This window comes from Crocodylus siamensis, chromosome 14 (assembly GCF_052110815.1).
Source record: "Crocodylus siamensis isolate JL-2025a chromosome 14, ASM5211081v1, whole genome shotgun sequence".
Lineage (NCBI taxonomy): Eukaryota > Metazoa > Chordata > Crocodylia > Crocodylidae > Crocodylus > Crocodylus siamensis.
The window spans coordinates 3,124,169-3,142,767 of NC_143408.1; the positions used below are offsets into that span (position 1 = coordinate 3,124,169).

The window sequence follows — 18,599 nt, forward strand, 5'->3', positions numbered from 1 at the left end:
CATCCAGCTGGCACTCGTGTGCCGGGCCAGCTCTGCGCACTTGCATCCATCCCCACCTAAAGCCTGGGGACCTTCTGCTATGAGTCTGCAGGCCAGATCCTGAGTGCTCCCGAGCTCACCATCTCCTGGGGAGCAGGTGCCTGGCAGGAGGCACTCAGGTCCTTGCCTCTGGGATTGCCAGTCCCCTCTCTCAACCCATGCATGGCTTCTTTTTTCAGGGCTTTGGTAGTAACTAGATGAAGCCCTGCAAGAAATTGGAGTACTGGTTCGATGTCACTCAGCCACTTGCTACAAGGATAGATCTGTTTTCAGCCTGCCTTTCCAGTCTCTTATCCCGGGATGTGTTGTACGCCAGAAAATACGGTAATAATTAACAGTTATAATGATACCCTGGCTGGCTCATTAAGCATCTCAGCTGCCCCGTAGCAATCTCCACCTGCATTGTATGTTAGAAAATACGGTAACAATTAACAGTCCTAATGCTACTTTGGCTGGTTCATTAAGTGTCTCAGCTGCCCCGTAGCAATCTCCACCTGCATTTCACAAGGCCCAGAGACGTCCCTTAGAGCCTGCAGTGAATCAGTCGCAGAACCCAGGCATCCCGACTCCTATTCCCCTGCCGTGTGCGCCAGCTGAGCTGGTACCTGAGCCAGACGCGCCTTCTCCAGTGGCGCCAGGCGCCTTCCATGAGGCTGCCGGGGAGCGAGAAGCTGTCAGATCGGCTCCCCTGAGAGTCATTTTCTCCTCGCAGAGCAAGGCCCCAGTGAAGGAACAGGGAAATAATTAGCCCCAGGGGGAAGGAAAGGGATTTGAAGGACTGGGGGCCTGCCATGGCCTTCCCTTGGCCCCGCAGTGAGGCACTGACTGTAGGGAGCAGTAGAAGGATTCAAGCAGTCCCTTCGCTCCTCTTATTCCAGGCCAGTTCAGGTACCTGGCTAAGACCAGAGCAGCCCCAAGGCTGCCCTACCTCTTAGCTTGAAGCACACATACATACACACATATATGCATGCACACGCATGCACGCACACACTATCCCCGGCGCAGGAAAAACACCACGCCAGCTCTGCTCTGACCAGAGAGGCAGCAGCTGTGACACGAACCCCGGAGGACTGGCACAAGCCACCTGCTCGTGAGACAGTGCTTTTGCAAAGGCAACATTACCACATCCTTGGGGCCTGGCACTGCTTTCCAGCAACGCACATGCGCTCTTTGTGGATCAGGAGCCCACATCTTTCATGGCACGGGGTCACTGCTGCCGAGGATGCCACTGCCCCATTGATTTGGGGGCACTGGGGCTAATGAGGGTGCCAACTGTGCACGGCAGGAGAATCAGGGCAAGGCTGAGGGACCCTGGAGAAGCACCGCCCACCCCATAGTCCCCAGGAGAAAGGCATAAACCTCTGTGCTCCCTGCAGCTTGATTTCTGCACCACCCCATGTGTGACAAATGCTGCAGCAGTGGAAGCCGGTGGGCGGCACGGGAGACCTACGTCCCAGGATGCTCGCTCCCATCCTGCGACACTGGTGTTAGATACAAACCTTAGCTCGGGGCCTGGGACCTCTCTCCATCTCGGAAACAAAACCAAGAGGCTCGGGTGCGTACGGATCTGGGGCCCAACTCCCTGCTGGCATAACTCAGCTCACCAGACTAACAATCAGCTTTGCCTCGGGCCATTCTCCCCGCCCCATCTCATCATTTTGAGGGATGCTGGTTATTTCTATCCCAGACTTCCCTGCCATCCACGAATGTGACCAGGGTGATTTACACTTTGCTCCCGGCTGCATTTCCAAGGGGCTCGAAACGCCGCGCTTCCAGCAGCTCTGAGCTCCAAGGGCGCTTGTACACGTCACGACGCTTCATATACCACATTCGAGGCCCAGCGCTGACATGCAGCCACCTGTGGGGGTGGCAGCAGGTGAAAAACACACAGCAACGATGCTGGGGAAGGGTTTGCTGCCTTTGCCCATCTGGGTCTCTGCTCACTCAGTAAAGACCCGAACGCCGGGGTCATTGTCCAATGCATCAGGATGGGAAGAGACGGGCGGGATCCACTTACCGCGATGGCCTGCAGCCTCTCCTGTTGAGTGGTGCTAGCCTCGATGACCCTGCAACGAGAGGGCAGAGCATGAATGGAGGGAGAAGAGGACGTGAGACAGGCTGGGGAAGCAGGGGGGTGAAGTGTGTGTGTGTGTGGGTTTGTGTGTGCATGTGTGCAGCCATCAATAGACCCATTGTGCATAACCGGACGCAGCACGCAGACAGCAGTGGAACTTTCCTCTTCCTTTCCAGTTCTCCTTCATTCCTTTGTCTGCTCTGCCTGAGCTCTCCTCCTTGTCCTTGAGGCCTCTGAATGGGTCCCCATCCCCCTTGGATTCTCCCCGCGACTCAGTTTCCCTGCCTCGGCCTTCAAGCAGACAAACGGAGGGAGCTGGTGACATTAAGAGAGCGGCAGATACCTCCGCTCCAAGGGATTCGAAAATGGAAAGGGCTATAGAAATGCTAATTACAGGGGCCGCTGGCCACTGGCTCTGTTATTAAGGTTGACTAACACTTTCCATGATCACCCCCCCTCGCTTCCAGCTGCTTACGCTTTTCCCAGCCTCCAACCGCTGGGGCTGAAGCAGTGCGTGCTGAACGAAGCCAGCGTCGCGCGGAAAAAAAATAGCCGGTGATTATATCATTTAAAGACTTCGGCTTTGCTTTCGAGGCCTAGTTGTTTTTATCCAGGTGGAACTGTGTTGTACGGAGACGGGAGGGACATTGCTGGGGACGAACGCGAGGGTATGGGGGCCGTATACCACAATCCCAGGGCAGCAGGGCTGGAAGGGACCTCCACAGTCACGTCCTCTGCAAACCATCGCAGATTTGTCTGGCATCTCGACTCTTTGCAAAACCACCGCCCCGCCGACCCAACAGAAGACGTCGCGCCCGCACCCGCTGCAGGTAAAGCAGGGGAAGCAGCACTTTGCTTCTGTACATGGTTGTTAACATGCACTCAAGAGATCCCAGGTAGAGCTCCCCCCCCACAGCTTTGATGTATGGGCGTGCGAGCTACACAAGACAATTTTACTGCTTCTGTCTTTATGCCAATCAAACCCCGCGTGGATCCACTTATTCCAATATAAACGTGGCTCCGGGCAGTGCATCGCAAACCGCTGCTTTCCCATTCTCCGCTGCTACGCCAAGCAAGACGTGGGAGACACGGGGTTTTGCTCTCCTCGGCAATCTAGACCGCAGACTGCAGCTTCCTTTTCACTTCTCAACTCCCCACGGCCACGAGCAATGCCTGCGGGGTCTTACGAAGCGGCTCTCGCAAAGCCCCTTCTCAAGAATCAAAAGCTAAAGCAAAACAGTGACGCCCTCCCCGTCTGTCTGTGCCGGTAACAAGTGTCCGTCTGACCCCGATTTCCAGCCGAGGCAGCTGGAGCAAAATGCGGCTGCACTGAGAAAGCTTGAGCCCGCTTCTGGTGCCTGCTCCGGGGCAGCGGGGTCAGAGCATCTGTGCTGTGCTTCTCCAGCAAAGGATGGGCTTGCATCTGAGGCTGGGGGTGGAGACCAATTTTTACCTCTGCCACAGGCTCCCCGTGTGACCCCGGGCAAGTCACTTCAGAGCCGGCAATGCCTCCTCCATTCAGAGGGAGATGCCACGGCTCTGCCCTGTCCAGGCTCACTCTGGGCCCCTCTTGGCTCAGCTGGGACAGTCCCACGCCTCCGGAGACTGGCATCTCTGCCGACGACTCAGAGATGGGGGTCGGGCAGCCTGAAATCACTCCTCCGTGGCCCTGCAGACACCAGCGAGATGCCACGTGGCCACGGGCCAGCTGTGACAGCCATGTCTCCCAGGGGCCCCGCTGTGCCACCCCTCCACCACCCTGCCCCCAGCCCCAAACAGTGGCCACGAAGGTGCGAGCCTGGTCTTCCTTCCCGGTGTACAGCTCCTTTCCAACACAGGCAGCCGCCAGCGGGAGGGAGTAAAATGCCACCTCCTCTGATGGTGGGGTCGTCACCAGACAGAGGCAGGACCAGACCCTTGCTGGACGTGTGAGAGCAGGAGGCCCGGCTCTCGTGCTAGGGGCTGTACGCACCCCAGGAGCAGATGCGACAGGCAGAGAAGGGGTTTCCACTGTGTACCGTGCAGAGACGGACCGCAGAGGGGTGAAGTGTTGTGCCCAGGGCCCCACAGGTTGCCAGTGGCAGAGACATGCCCTGCCCCAGATCCTCAGTGGCCTGCCCTCCTCCGCGGCGCTGGCGCCGGGGTCTCGCCTCGCTCCTGGGTCCGGGCCTGACCCAAGCCATACGCCTGGGAGAGGAATCTCCGTCCTACCTGCATCTCCCACCCCCACCTGCATCACGGGACCGGCTTCGCGACCGTGGCCTTGACTATTTCCCAGGCGGACGGCTGCCTCGGGGGCTAGCGCGCTCCCGAGCAGACGGAGGAAGGATGAGCACGCGAGGGTGGGGGTTGGGGGAAGCGTCTCTCGTCTGCATTTCTGCCTGTGGTTATGTGCAAATCCATTACAGCGCGGTCCCAGGAGCCCCCGCCCTGGACAGGAGCCCTGGTGCCAGGCTGGCTGCAGGATGTGGGTCACGTGCCGTTCACACACCGGGACCTGGGGAGCCGCCAGCCAGCCCCGCTCGCCGAAAGCCGGCCCGGCTCTCAGAGCCTAATTAAAACGGATCCTGGAGAACCGCTCCCCGTGGCCCACGGGGCAGGCAGTGGCAGAGCTTGGCTGGGATGAGGCCGCAGCAGCAACCAGCGCCTGGCTGCGGCATCGTGGCATTTGCAGATGGGGCCTGCTGGCTGGCGGGGGGCTGCTTGCGTCACAGCCCCCATCCATACCGGGCCGGGGGCATCACGAGTCTTGGAGCCTGGTCTGGTAGGCCAAGTGTGCACCTTGGCCCCCTTCCGACTGCAACCCTCCTCCACCACCCAGCTGCCTTTGCAGCTAACCTCTGCTCAAAGCGTTGGCGCCAGGCAGGAAGCGCAGGGCAGTGGTTAAACCTCCAGCCTTCTGCTGCTGCCCCCTCCGGTGTCCCTGGCCCTCTCTCTGTTTCGCTTTGCAGCCCATCTGCAAGCTCCTTGCGGCAGAGGTGGCCTTGTGCCGCGTGGGCATCCAGTGCCTAGTGGTGGGGGCGCCCGGGTGCCGCCGTCCTGCTCACAAACGAGGGGAAAACTCTGCAGTGCACGGCAGCTTCGTGTCCGGTTGGCTGGGGGGGAGGCAAACGGTCTCATGGGAAAGGGTGGGGAGGAGATGGAGCATTCGCTACTGCGTGCCCAGGCTGATCCACATGAGAAAAAGCCATTACAGCGAAGCAAAGATGAAAAAAAACCAACCCAGCTACACACCCAGCCCCATGCCCTCACCCCTCGGTGCATGGACGAAGCCGCCCAGGGCTACGGCTCTCGCTTGCAGCACCCCGGCTTGAAAAGCAGGGTGCTCTGTCCTCCGTTGAACCCCCCTTCGGGGAGGTGAAGGCTGATGGGATGAGTCTCCCGCCCGAGACACTCGATCCCGGCCTCCGTGACATTGAAAGAGCTGGGCTGAAACATGTGCTCACACCAAGCCCCCCAAAAAGGAAAAGAGAGAGCAGCCTCCATCCGTGAGATGCTCAGGTCTGGACTTGAGGACGTTCGATCGAGCGATCTGTCGAGTTGGATCGAGTCATCCATCTACGACTATTAATCAAGCCTACTGTGGGTAAAAAAGCCGTCACGGACACAAAACAGAATCATCTCTCCGGAGCCGAATTCAAACTTCAGCTGGTAGGAAAAAAACCCAAACCCGTCACCTTTTCCACTGCTATTTCCCCTGTCTCCCAGTGACAAATGGCTCTAGTTTTCCTAAACAAATGTGTTCACTCCATAGGAGAGTCTCCTGTTTTTTTTCTCCCCCCAGGGAAACCCACAATTCAAAAGAGGCGTTAAACACAAAGAAAAGTGCTTACAGGAGAAAAAAATTGGATTTTTTGGGCAATTTCCCCCCCTGAGAAAACATCAAGACTTTTAGTCCCCCCAGAACTGTACAGGCTCCTTCAAAATCTTCCCTTTTTTGGCTTCTTGCATTAAAACGGTTCAGATTTAAAGCCCGGAGCATTTCCGAACGCTGCTCGCAGCCCCTCACAATAGCATCAAGCAGACCCTTGGCTCCGGTCCGGTCTTGTGCGGGGGCTCACATTATTTCTGGCTGCCCTTCGGCATAAAGCAGGTGCCACACGATCCCCTGTATCAGTGTTCGCGGCGCTGGGCTAACCGCCGGCATCTGGCTCCACCGCTGCGCTCCTTTTCCTCTCTCCTTTGTCAGCCTCCCCCGCCTGTTTATATTGCAAGCTGTTCAGGACACTGCCCTGGGCTCGTACAGCTCCTGGCACCGCGGGATCCTGAACCTGTTTGGCTGCAATCGCAAGGCACGTGGTTGACTAACAGGGGCCCGTTAACAAATCCTGTTGGCATGGAGCTCGGTTACAGGTTATAAGATGCCAACGTGCCCTCGGCCGGCTGGAGGCAGCATTAGCTCGTGCCTCATCCAGCAACCTGCAGACATCTCACGAAGCAGCGGGCGCTGCCAGCTGTGAAGTGGCAGCTGGTTCTCTGCAGACCCCTTGAGCGTTGCCAACCCCCTTCATGGTCCTCGGACCGCGCAGCGCCGTGACCGCATCGTGGGGCTGAGCAGCCCCTCTGTGCCCGTCGCCGGATGCTCAGGGCCCTGAGCCTTCCTCCGGCAGCCCGGACCCACCGGTGCGAAGAGCGGGCCAGGCTCAGAGCAGATAAAGTAGTCCTCGGTATGTGGTTTCACAGGGAAGTGAGGCTGGAAGGGACCTGCGGGGCACAGCCAGCGCAACCCCTGCTTGAGGCAGGATCAGCCCTGTCCCGACCATTGCAGGCCCGTCCGTCATCTGACCTCTTTGTGAAACTACCGTTGACCCTGGCACGGGGCATCACGCCCGAACCTGCCACAGGGAAAGCCGGGGCACCGTGGCAGACAGCGTGTTGCTGCTGTAAAGGGTCGATGATACGCGCTCCAGGTAGAAACCGTGCCCCTGCTACAGAGGAAGGCAACCCACCCCCCAAAATCTGTACCCATCTGACCAGGGGGTCAAATTCCTTCCTGCCCCCAAATGCAGCAATTGGTCTGACCCCAAATGGCGGGGCAAGGCCCGCTAGCTGGGAACCTCCGGCTTGGATCCCAGCAGGAGCATTGGCACAGCCCACAGCCGACATGCAGTGGAGGAAGCCTAAAAACCCCCCAAACCTTGCACCTACCACCCACCTGCCCTTCCCCTCGAATGCACGTCAAGCCTCTCTCCCCTTGTGATGCCAAGCTGCAGCGCGGCACCGGCTGCTTCACAGCCCCTTCCTCAAAGCGTCTTGCCTTGCACTGGCACCGCGAAGCCACGTGCGGCCGTGCTGCTAACGGCCCTGTATCCCATTTGAAGCATGCAAGTGAGGTGAAAAATGCTCCAGTCGCTCTCTCCCCCAGCACTGGCCCATGGTCCAGAGTCACAGGCGCAGCCGGGGAGGAGCTGGGTCTGAGAGCCAGCAAAGCCCCGACCAGGTATATCAGCACCTCCCTGCTCTTTAATCTGGTTAGCTGTGCCCCGCAGGTGCACAGAGGACAGCGGGGCTCAGAGCACCTTCCAGGACTGCATTTTCTTGCCTAGTCCACCCCCTTGAAAATAAAGCACCTTTCTTTTTTGGAAAGCCCCAAAGGTGGGGGGGGTGGGGTGGAAAGAGTAAAATGTCAGGTTTGGGGTCTCTGCATCTGGGGCCATGCACTGAGTCTGACCTTGCGCACGTAGTGCCAGGTCAGCTGTCCTCGGAGCGCCTCCGGGGGCCTGAGATTTGGCGGCGGGGAAGCCGTGGCAGCATTAAGTACCGTGGCCACAGCACTTAACATGGCCCCGGCTTTGCTCCCACCAAGTCTCCAGGTCTGTGGGGATCCATCTTTTTCACATGTAACCGGCACCTGAATTTCCCCCAGTGGAGCTGGGGGGTGTGGAAAGTGCGTGTTTATGCAAGAAAATACGGTACCAAGGTCCAATCCTGTGCTGAGGACTCTCAGCTCCTATAAGGCCTCTCCTAGGAGCTGAGCCCCGTGCGAGACAACCTCGATCTCCATCACCGCCACCTCTAGCCCCCCGTGCTGCCAGGCTACACGAACGGAGCAAGGGGCTGGCTCCTCCAAGCCTCCCTGCCACGCTTCCTCCCTGCTCTTTAATCTGGTTAGCGAGCGACTGCAGGTTACACTCTCTGCAGATGGTGTTTGCTACCGGAGGCGGCGTGGGAGGCAGAAGAGATGTATTTATAAATCCCCATTAAGGAATTGATATATCTGGGGAGGCTGCTTGACATGCAGCCATGGCAAAATAATAAAAAAACCTAATAAACCCCCCCAGTGACAAATGGACAGCAGGAGGTGGGCCGCGCGTGCGTGGTGGGCCCCGGACGCGGCGCGGGGCAGGGTTGGGAATGGAGCTGCGTGCCCGTGGGCGCTCGTCCCTCCTTCCCCCCGGCGCTGGGATCCGAGCAGGGCGCGAAATCCAGGCAGCAGGGCAGGGTTCGCGGCTGCGGTCCTTTCGCACCGGGCGACGTGAAGGATGGAGGTGGCGGCGCTTCAGAGGCGCACGCAGGCACCGTGTCCAGGCAGCCAAGCCTGTTTGTCATGCTTGGCCCTGTGCCTTCTGTTCCAGAGCTCCCGCCCGGGGAACGCAACGCCCAACAATGAGATCGGACGCCCCTTCCCTTCCCCGATTGTTTTCGCCGAACTCTGCCGGGCTGAGATCATGGGAGGGGAGCGATTTCCAAATATCACCGCTCTGCCGGGCCAGAGCCAGAGCCAGAGCCGGGGGAGCGGGAGACACCGGGCATCAATCACCCGGGGGGAGACGGGCCAGGCAGCCCCCGCCCTTTGGGAACCTGCCCCGTAGACAGCTGGCAATACCGCGTTGCCCAGCCTCGCTTCCTTTCGCCAGGAGCTGTCGTCTGGCACGGAGCGGGCAGAAAGGTCAGCGCTGCAGTCGCTGGCTGAGATCACCGCAGGGAAAAGTGTCCCGTGATCCGCGGCAGAGCAAGTCGTGGGCTGGGGCCTCTCCCCCTCCATCCCCACAAAACCCCCCCAGTGCTTCTGAGAGTCACGAGCCACTGTAGGAGCCCCGAGACGAGCTGGCGTCGTGGTGCCCCAGCCATGCCCAGGCGGTTTCAAACTTTTCTTTGCCATCAGTAAGGGCAGAGATGGTTTCTAAAGCCAAAGACGTTATTTTCCCCATAGTCCCGGGGGGTTTAGGAGACACGTCGCACGTCTTGAGAACAGGTCCGTGCCGAGTAAGAGGTGGCCACAGGGCCCTCTGCTCTGCCTTTATGGGCCTTTACCCGCCGGGGTAGCTGAAGCGGGGTCTCAGCCTGGCTCGGCCCCTTCGAAAGTCATTCCCAGGCTCCTTACGGCATCCAGCCACTGCCGTCTGCTCCTGGCTCAGCCGCGGCGCTGGCAAAGCAAAGCCTCCGGCTGGGCAGGCGGGGATTGGCGCGGAGGCCGGCAGCGAGGGGACAGCTCAGGTCATCGCTGCCCACGGCCAGGCAGAGGCACCGCGTACGGTCACGGCTGCGTTAAATGGCTCCTCGTAAATAAGGCGGTGACAGCCCGGCCCATTAGCAATGATCGCGCAGATGGCTATGGCCGGGCACCATCTCTGGCGGGGTGCGGGGCTTTGTCAACCAGAACTAAGAGCTGCGCAGCAGAGAAGAGGTAAAAACACGGAGGAAAAAGACATTGTCCATCCAGTGAAATCCTTCCAGGCCTTTTTTCCTCCCTCATATCTCACCGCAGGCTGGCACTGGTGGCGATGGGCTTGGGGGGGGAGCGCTGGAGAGATCTCAACCAGAAGCCATTACTGTATTTACCCACCTGCCACCAAAGAGCACGCACCCTGCGATTGCTGGCGTCGGAGGAGGTGTGTTGCAGGAACAAGCTCTGTGGATGGAGGGGCTCATCTTGGCTCTGCCAAGGCCTGTACCGTACTGACTCACGAACCACATGCACCCCTTCCCCTAAAATCAGCCTTGAAGGCAGCTCTAGACCTTCCCACTGAGCTCCCAGGCATGGATGGTGGGGTGGTGCCAAGCTCGCCCCCAGAGCCCCCTGCCCCGGGGCCAGCGGCTGGCCAAGCCCGGGCCAGGCTGTCCCAAAGCCACGTGCCAAGTTCAGACCAGGATACGATCGCTTCCAGACGTGGAAGGGGCTTGGCCAGGCGCCCACCTAGACCCCGAGCTCTGAGCGTTTCAGCCACCTCCGAAACGGCCCGTTCCTGTCTCTCCTCCATTGCCAGCGACTGCCGCGGCCTCTGCATTCCTGGGCTACCAGCCAGGAACACGTCCTGGCCTAGGAAGATGCAACGTGGGCCAGGCCTTCCTTCCCCGCCCCCGGCCCTGGGGGAACGACCTGCCCTCAACCCGTGTTGCAGCCCAGCCTCGTGTAAGCCAGCCCGATCCCGGCCTCGTGCAAGCCTTTGCATTGAGTTTGCAAGCTAGGAGGAGAACAGGAGGCCAAGACACCACAGCCCAGGGACTTCCCAGCTCTTGGCTGCCACCTTCCACCCTCCCCGCACCTCTCCCTCCTGCCCCAGCCCGGCTGCTCCGACACCTTTGGCGGGTCCACAAGCAGCAATGCAGCGTCCCCGGGATGGGGCTGAGTTTGCAGCTGCTTTCCGGTTGCAGCACCCAGATCCCACCTGCTTCTCCTCCTTCAGGCGCCCGCAGCCCACGACCCCTCCCAGGGACCTGGCACTAAACCAGGCACTAAACCCGGGCACGGCCTCGGTCGCTCAGGCGGACGCGGGCCTGGGAGAGACCAAGGAGGCTGAAGGGGATGGGAGTGTCTGGCTGGCAAGAAGCAATCGGTGGAGCAGGGAGGCTGTGTGCCCATCTCTGGGGAGCCGCTGTCAGGTTAAGTTAATTAAGGTGTGATTATCAGCAAGGCGGGTTACGGGAATGGCACGGGCAGGGCTGGGGCGCTCGCCCTCTGCTCCTCGCCCCACAGCTCCCAGAGACAGCCGATGGCATCTCAGAAGCAGGGAGGCAAAACCCACCCAGCTGGACTGGACCAGGGGGTCCTGGGCATCACGGAGCCACGTTCGTGCCCTTGCTGCCAGCTCCCCGCTCCTGCTCGTGGGACCTCGGTGGGGGTGGCGAAGGCAAAGCACAGCTGGCTTGGGGGGGCACAGCTGGACCCGTCGCAGGGCCGCTCCGTCTCCCCAGCTCCGCCGGGCCGGGGCGGTTGGGTCTGGCTCTCCGTGTGCAGAAGCCACTTATTGGTGATTTATGGTTTGCACGACTGGGAGGCGGGTGCCCTGGCAACGTCGCCATGGTAACGGAGATTAACCAGGCATCCAGGGACCCGGGCGATGTGCAGGAGGGGAGGCAGAGCCGAGCAGGGGAGGGGGACGAGTCTGGCCTGGAAATAAAATATACCCAGAAGTGCGGAGGGGCTGGCCCCGGGGGGGGGCCGCCAGCCGCCTGTCTGGGAACAGCCGGGCTGAGCAGCACCGGAAATCAGCACCCGGCTCGCCGGTGCCAGCCCTGCGGCGTCACCCCGGTGACGGCACCCACTCCTACACCCTCCCCGTTCACGCGCGCGCGCGCACCGTCACCCGCCACGTCCAGCACCATCCAGAGCGCGCGCGCCCGGCACACCGCTCCTGCAATCCCGGAGGAGGGCGAGCCCAGCTGAGCCCCACGTAGATCAGCCGCTGGGGATCAGCCCTGCTTTGCAAACAGCCCCCGACCGCGATGCCTTGATGCTCCCCGCGGGCAAAGATGCACCCTCAAAACCCCTCCCTCCTAGCGCGGCCAATCTCAGTTAAATCCCCAGCGCCCAGAGTCCCGGGATCCCACGAGAGGTTGTTTCCAGCCCCCAAAAGCTGGAAACCGCAACCCCGTTGCCCCAGACACCCGCCGGCAAAAGAGGAGGAACGGACAGGGCTCGTTTCTTGCCAGTCTGGTGCTCTCCCGAGGACGCCCCCGGGGTTTCCGGACACCGGGCATTGGCCAGCCCCCCCCGCCTTCCTCTACATAGTCATAAACCCCGAGACCCCCCTTGTCCCCCTCCGTTAATGAAGCTCCATCAGATCCGAGCCCCACACAGGGCCCCACGAACTGGGAATCTGTCCGCGCTAAGGGCCTGTGTGGACGCACTTGACGCATGGGAAGGGTAAGCGAGCCTGTGGGCTGTGCATCCACGTGGGAACCAGCACTGAATTCACAGCCCAGCTGTGCCGTTAGCTTTCCCCGCCTCATCTCCGAGCCTCCCGCGCACACGTGCCGCCCTGCTCACGCCTTCTGCCTCTCCCCCGGTGCTGACCAGGCCTTTTTCCATGCTCCTGGAGGAAAGCCCATGACCTTTTGTTTCTTTCCCCAGCCACAGAACAGCCGTGTTTATTTGCCTTCCTCTGGCTTTTTTTTTTTCCCCCCGCTGCAGCATCCAAATGTGCAAAGGGCGGTTTCAAGTTTCCCAACAGCAGCTCTGGTGACCGCCGCTCCCTCCCGCCTGCTTCGAGAGCCAGGGCCGTGGCGGCCCCGGGCTGGTGCCTGAGCCGCGTCTACACTAGGGCAGCTCTGCTCCCCTTCCTGTCGGCACCACCTGCACCAGCAAGGCGGCTAGAGGGAGTGTAGACGGGCCCCGGCAACTCCCGATGCTTTGAGAGGCTGCAAGCTGCATCCTATACTCGGCCCGTGGGGCTCATTGGAAAGATCCAGGCTGGGATTTGCCAATAGGAGCCAAATGGAATTAGGCACCTGCAGTGGGGCTGAGCTCCTAATGCCCTTTAGGGTCCTGGCTTTCCACGACCTGAGAGATGCCGGCCCTTGGGGCTCAGCCACCGTGAGTTTCACGTACAGATGTCTCTGGGCCTGGGCGGGGGTTCAAAAATCGACAGGGCCGGTGCTGTGGGCTTCTACAGACAAGCCACAGCCCAATCCACCATAGGTGCGCAGATCCTCCCGGGGCTCCTCTCAGACGTGTGATCCGCCTCCCATGCCGTGCAGCCTGCTCTCCACCCCAGAAGCAGCCGCATCTGATCCAGGCCCTCGAGCAAGTGCCGCCCCTTCTCCACCAATCCTTTGCCACCTCCTCGCACATTACCAGCTTCCCACATCCCCTTCCCCCCACACCATTCACTAGCCCAGTGCTTCCCCCTTCCCGTTTTTTTTCCTTTTGCGGGGGGGCACGTGCCTTTCCCACCAGCCCCTGCCCAGCAAGGAGGAGGAGGAGAAAATGGAGACAGCCCCAGGCTCCCGCAAGTGCTGGATGCATTAGAGCGAAGGAGATGGCTTCACCGGGCTCCGACGTGGGCTGAGAGTGCCAGGAGAAAATGGATTCCATGAATATTTGATGGCAGGGGTTCAGGGAGGCAGCTTGATTGGAAAGTTACAGCTCTCTCCAATCATGGGGTCAAGCAGCCTCGAGACACTTTGGTTTCCAGGCCTGTTCCAGTAAGAGGAACCCCCCGCCGGGATAGGCCTCACCTCGAAGAACCCGCCCCGGCTATGAATGGGCGAGTGGCGGCCACAAACTCTTCACCCCGGCGCCGGATCCGGCACCTCCGGGCAAGCTGGCCTGCTGGAAAGCCAGGGGAGCCCAGGTGCTTGGGGCTCAGCTCAGACACTGGGGATCTAGGTCTAGATCAGGGGTGGGCAATTATTTTAGGCGAAGGGCCACTTACCGAGTTTTGGTAAGCTGTTGAGGCCCACATTTCCCTCTCCAGTGCAGGGAAGCAGGAACAGCCCCACGGTCCTAGGCCAGAACTCTCTTCTAGTTGGGGGGGCGGGGATGGGGGGCCTTGATGCTGGGTCCTGCATCTAGCTTCCCCTGGGTCCTACTGCCCCTGGCTTCTGTCATCTTTGACAGGCAGCCAGGAGCAAATAAATATTTAATTTTCTAAATGTTTTAGGGGCCCCGCAGGCTGGACAGAATGGCCTGGTGGGCCGGATTCGGCCCCCGGGCTGTATTTTGCCCACCCCTGGTCTAGGTCCTGGCCAAAGGTTTCTAATCTCCTTCAGATCCTCTGCCCCAGGCCCCCATGCACCCTCCCCTCGCCTCTGCTCTCCATCCCCCCCCTTGTCTCCTGCTGTAATCTGGATGCCCCTTGCCATGCCCACGTACAGCACCAAGCATGGGGGAGCTTGATCTCCATGGGGCATCCAGAACATCAGCGGCAATACCCGTGGGCAGACAGGATCATCCTCCCCAGGCAGAACCTGGCCCCCCCCCATCCATCCTTTCACTCCACTTCTTACACCCAGGCAGGGGCAGGCGAGCTGCAAAGCAAAGCACGAGGGGCCCGGATATGCAGAACACCCCCTTTTGTCCCCTCCACGTGTTCCCTTCTCAGCAGGTGCTGGCTTGGTTATTACAAGACCCCCCACCCCACCTCAGAGACCCTCTTTGAACAACTCAGACTCCAGTCCAACTCCTCCAGTCCAGCGCTGCTGCTCCCAGGCCTCTGCATCCCCCCTGGATCCCTCCCTTCAATCCTCTGGTGCTTCCTTCACCAGCCACCACTGTTTTGAAGAACTACCATGTTTCCATATTAAAATAAAACCCGAGCACCCCCCCACAGGAGCCCGCAGCCCAGACGCAGCTACAGAGTGAAACCAAGATCATGAATGAGGCTGACCAGCCCCAGCTCCTTGCAGTTCCCAGAGCTGGCTCCATCTGCATTCGTGGAGTCAGCGGGCCCTTTGCCAAGGGGAGCCTGTCTCTGGTCTAAATCCGTGCTGGGGCTTTGAACGGGGAAATCCAGCACTGAATGGGCTCAGAGGGTCCTCTGCTTTCAGATCCCACCACCGGGCAAGAGATGGGAGACCTGGGACGTTGAAGCAGACAGAGGAAGCCAAGTGTTGGGGTCCCAGGCAAGCAGCTGCACCTCGAGGCTTTACCAAGTTCCCGCCCAGGACCTGACTCTGCTCCTTTTACAACCTCCGAGATGGAGGCTGCTGGCGTCTGCTCACAGAGCAGGTAGCACAAGGCTGGGCCCCGCCGAGGCCAGCAGCGTCTCGCTGATACTGCCTGGAGCCCAAGCTGCAGAGATTGGAGCTGTGAGGGGGACCCATTAATCCCGGCAGGTGCCGGTGCTAACCGAGACCCCCTGCACGGAGCAGCCAGAGGCCTCAGCAATAGAGAGTTCCCTTGTGCTAAAGTTTCCAGCGGCTGAGGGGAAGGTACATGTATAAACCTGGGCAGCGAGGCAGCCACCCCCAGGTGGCGAGACATATCAGAGGGCCCTGGCATCAGGATGCCACACTCCACAGGGCGTCTATGCTCAGGGCAGCCCTACCAGGCAGGGGAGGATGACTCTCCCCATTTTATGGAGAAGCAAAGCGAGGCGCAGAGACGGCACTGAGGGGCAGCACTCTCATTAAGGGACATAGCCAAGGCCACAGCAAGCCACGGTGGCAGAGCCGGGGTAGAGCTTGGTTTCATCACAAGCACTCGGCCAGTCTTTGTCTTATCCTTCCCCCCCATCGGAGAGGGCAGTGCCCCAGGTCACACCAAAGAGCTGGGCCTATAGCTAGCCACCCTCTTACTCCGACCAGTGCACCACACTCCCCTCCCACCCCCTAGTCTTGGGAAGAAACCCGCAAGGGTCTCGGTTCCCAGCCCCCTTTGCTCAAACCGCGAGATCCCACTGCTTCCTCCCAGAGCTAGTAATGGGCCCCGGGTTCCTCAGCTGCCCCCACCCCCAATGCTGACCCCTTCCTCCACATTGCTCACACCTGCTGCCCCAGAAACGAAGTGACCCCAGCCCCGGACATCCAGCGTGCTCACCACGCGCCCTCTGTCCCCTCCCACGGCCAAGGCTTTTTGCCCTGCTCCTGACAGCACCCCCTGCTGGAAGAGGCTGATGTTGCACCCCCATACACTACATCCACGCTCTTGCCCCTGCGCCTGGGTCCCACTCTGCAAGCAGAGCCACCTCCCCAGGCTCCAGGGCACGGAGCAGGGCATGGCACTGGGGCCCCGTCTCACCTGCCAGCGGGACCTGTTGCGCACCTGGCATCTGGCTACCAGCTGGCCAGCCAGCAGCCTGGGGCAGGGGCTCCGGGGAGGAGATGCCTCCCTCCCCTGGCAGTGCCAGCAGGGAGCTAGGTGCTCCCCCCGCGAAAGCTGGCACTGAATCCCAGCCAGGACATGCACAGATTCCTGCTGCCTCTGGGAAACCTGTAGCTCAGCCGGCCCCCGGCAGCGAAGGGAAGGTGCCACCAGGAAAGCAGAGCCGGCCCAGCCTGGCCCCCTGCACCCACCGTCCCCGCAGCCAGCTACCTGGAGGGCACCGAGCCATGGCAAACCTGCCCACCCCTCCCAGAGATCATGCCCAAAGCTGGCTCCAAGGGGCAGGGGAAGGGGAAGGCGCCATGTGCTCACCCCTTGCAGACAACCGTGCCCCCCCACCGCCACCCAGCCCCTTCCCCACCCTCCCCGGTGCCCGGCACTGCGCCCCGCTCCGGGCCCGATCCTCAGCAGGGCTCTCCAGGCCCGGCTGCAACACGCACACACCAATCATGTCGGCATCGCCGCGCGGGGCCTGTGCAGCGGGCTGGAACCTGAGTCACGGCACGGGTGAGGGCACCGTGGTGGGTGGGGGGCTCTGCGCCCCAACCCCCCCTCGTCCCCCCACGGCCACGCCGGCTGGTGACAACAGGTAGCACAGGACCCCGGCGTCGCAGCTAGAAGGGGGGATGCAGCCGTGCCCCCGGCACAGCCAGGGTCTCCGGCCCCCGTCACCTTCCCAGACAAGGCAGGGCTGGGCCTGCAGGTGCAAGCCAGGTCCGGCGGCGCAGCATCGCCAGCCCGGGGCATCCTCGCTGGGGGGTGAGGCCAGCCGGGTGGCAGGCAGGATGCTGTGCTGGAGGGGGCACGGATGGAGGGCACGCGTGGGGCTGGGCCAGGAGGGATGCGGGGTGGAAAAAGGATCTGGTACTTACTCCATTTTCCCAGCCTCCTCAGCCCCCTTGCTGGCTCACGCTCCGGCTCGCAGGATCCAGGCGAAGGGACCGGGTGGGGGGAAGGAAGCCGGCGCCAGCAGCCCCCACCCAGCCGGTGCCCCCTGCTCTCGCGGCCTGGGCTCACGGGCAGAGCAGCCGCGGTGGGTGTCTCCGCATCCCCGGCTGGGTTATTGTCCGGCGTGCGGCTGGCTCGGGATTGCTGAGCTGGGGATGGGAAGGGAGCTTTATTTTTTTCCTCCTCTTCCCAGTCTCCAGCATCCTAACAGCACCGTCTGCTGGGCATCGCCCGCCACTGCCGCCCAGCCCGCAGGCCCCCCGAAGCAGCCTCCGGAGAGGCTTGTCCAGGCCCTGGACCTGCATCTCTTCGCAGGCTTTCCTACAGACCTGGCGCCTTGCCCCCTTGCGCCCAGGCAGGGCCAGGATGGATCCACGCTCCGAGCTGGCACATCTCCACTTCCCCGCCTGCAGCCTGGCCTGGCCTGGCCTGAGCCGCCTCTCCTTATTTAGCCCGGGCGAGCGCAGCGCTGGGAGCAAGGCTGCACCACAGCGATCCACCGGGATGGCCTCTTCCTTCAGCCTCTTGGCAGGGCTCCTGGGTCGAGCGCGGCGCTCCCAGGACCCCAAACAGCCTCGCGCTGGGGTGCGGTAGAGCAGCATTTGGACGGGACAGTTTGGAGAGGGGCGATCCTGCTTCGGGAAGCGAGCTGGACTAGACGTGACCTCTGCAAGTCCCTAGAAATCTCTCCGATTTCTGTGCGCCTGCAACCTGCAGTGGCGCACGGGGAATGCAGCTGCCTCTGGGGCGGGGGGAGAAAGGGCACGGACCCTGCGAGCTGTACTATGGAAGCACGGTGCCCCAAATGCAGCTGGACCTAGGGGGAGAGAAAGAGCAGGGGCCCCAGCGAGTGGTGTCATGGCTGCACTGTGCCCTAAATGCAGCTGCTTCTGGGGTGGAGAAAGGAGAGGGAAGCCCAGAAGTTGCATGTGTTTGTGCCCCAGGCTGGACGTACGGCTGTTGGTGAGGAAGGCTGCCCTGGCAAAAGATGGGAGAAGGTGGGTGGGCACATGGGCAGATCCCACCCCCCCATCCATCTCACCAGGCAGAAAGCCTTGGAGGGGCGACAACCCTGACTGATCGATTCAGTGAGTGACCCACTCAAGCTGCTCCGTGCCTCAGTTTCCCTGAAGAGGGAAGCACCCAGGCACCTGGATCCCAGCTGGGTCTTTAGGTGCCAAAAATACCCACGAATCCATGTCAGAGCTGGAGAAACCAAGCTACGAGAGCCCATACCACAGCCAAGGACTCCCCCCACCAACCTGCCAGGGTGCAGGAAGCATCTGGCCTAGTGGCTAGAGCAGCCAGGACTCCCGGGTTCTCTCCGTGGCCCTGCTGGGCGTACAACCCTGCCCCCTCGCTCTGCCTCAGTTTCCCCCAGCTCTGATCTCCATGCCCTAAGGCTTGCAACCCTGCATGGGAGGTTGCCCACTTAACCTCCTTCCCACCAAGGCCTCTCTTAGCAGGGCTGGGTATCCCCGCCTGATCTGGATTTGGGCACTAGAAGCTTGCTCCCAGGAGCCAGCTCAGGGCAGAAGCCTGGGTACAGCC

The 18,599-nt window shown here is 61.2% G+C and overlaps 1 protein-coding gene across 2 annotated transcripts in view; it reads right to left on the reverse strand.

The window, feature by feature from the left end:
* The window catches only part of PALM (paralemmin), a 36,738-nt gene extending 19,493 nt beyond the window's left edge, over positions 1-17,245 (reverse strand). Inside the window, exons 1-2 of one of the 2 annotated variants that reach the window (XM_090027377.1) lie at positions 16,973-17,245; positions 2,057-2,105 (exon numbers count right to left, since the gene is read on the reverse strand). In XM_090027377.1, the coding sequence (XP_089883503.1) occupies positions 2,057-2,105; positions 16,973-16,977 (54 nt within the window). In that variant the 5' untranslated portion in view covers positions 16,978-17,245. The remainder of the gene's footprint in view (positions 1-2,056; positions 2,106-16,972) is intronic. The other variant, XM_090027380.1, reaches the window with a different exon arrangement.
* Positions 17,246-18,599: the final 1,354 nt, after the last annotated feature.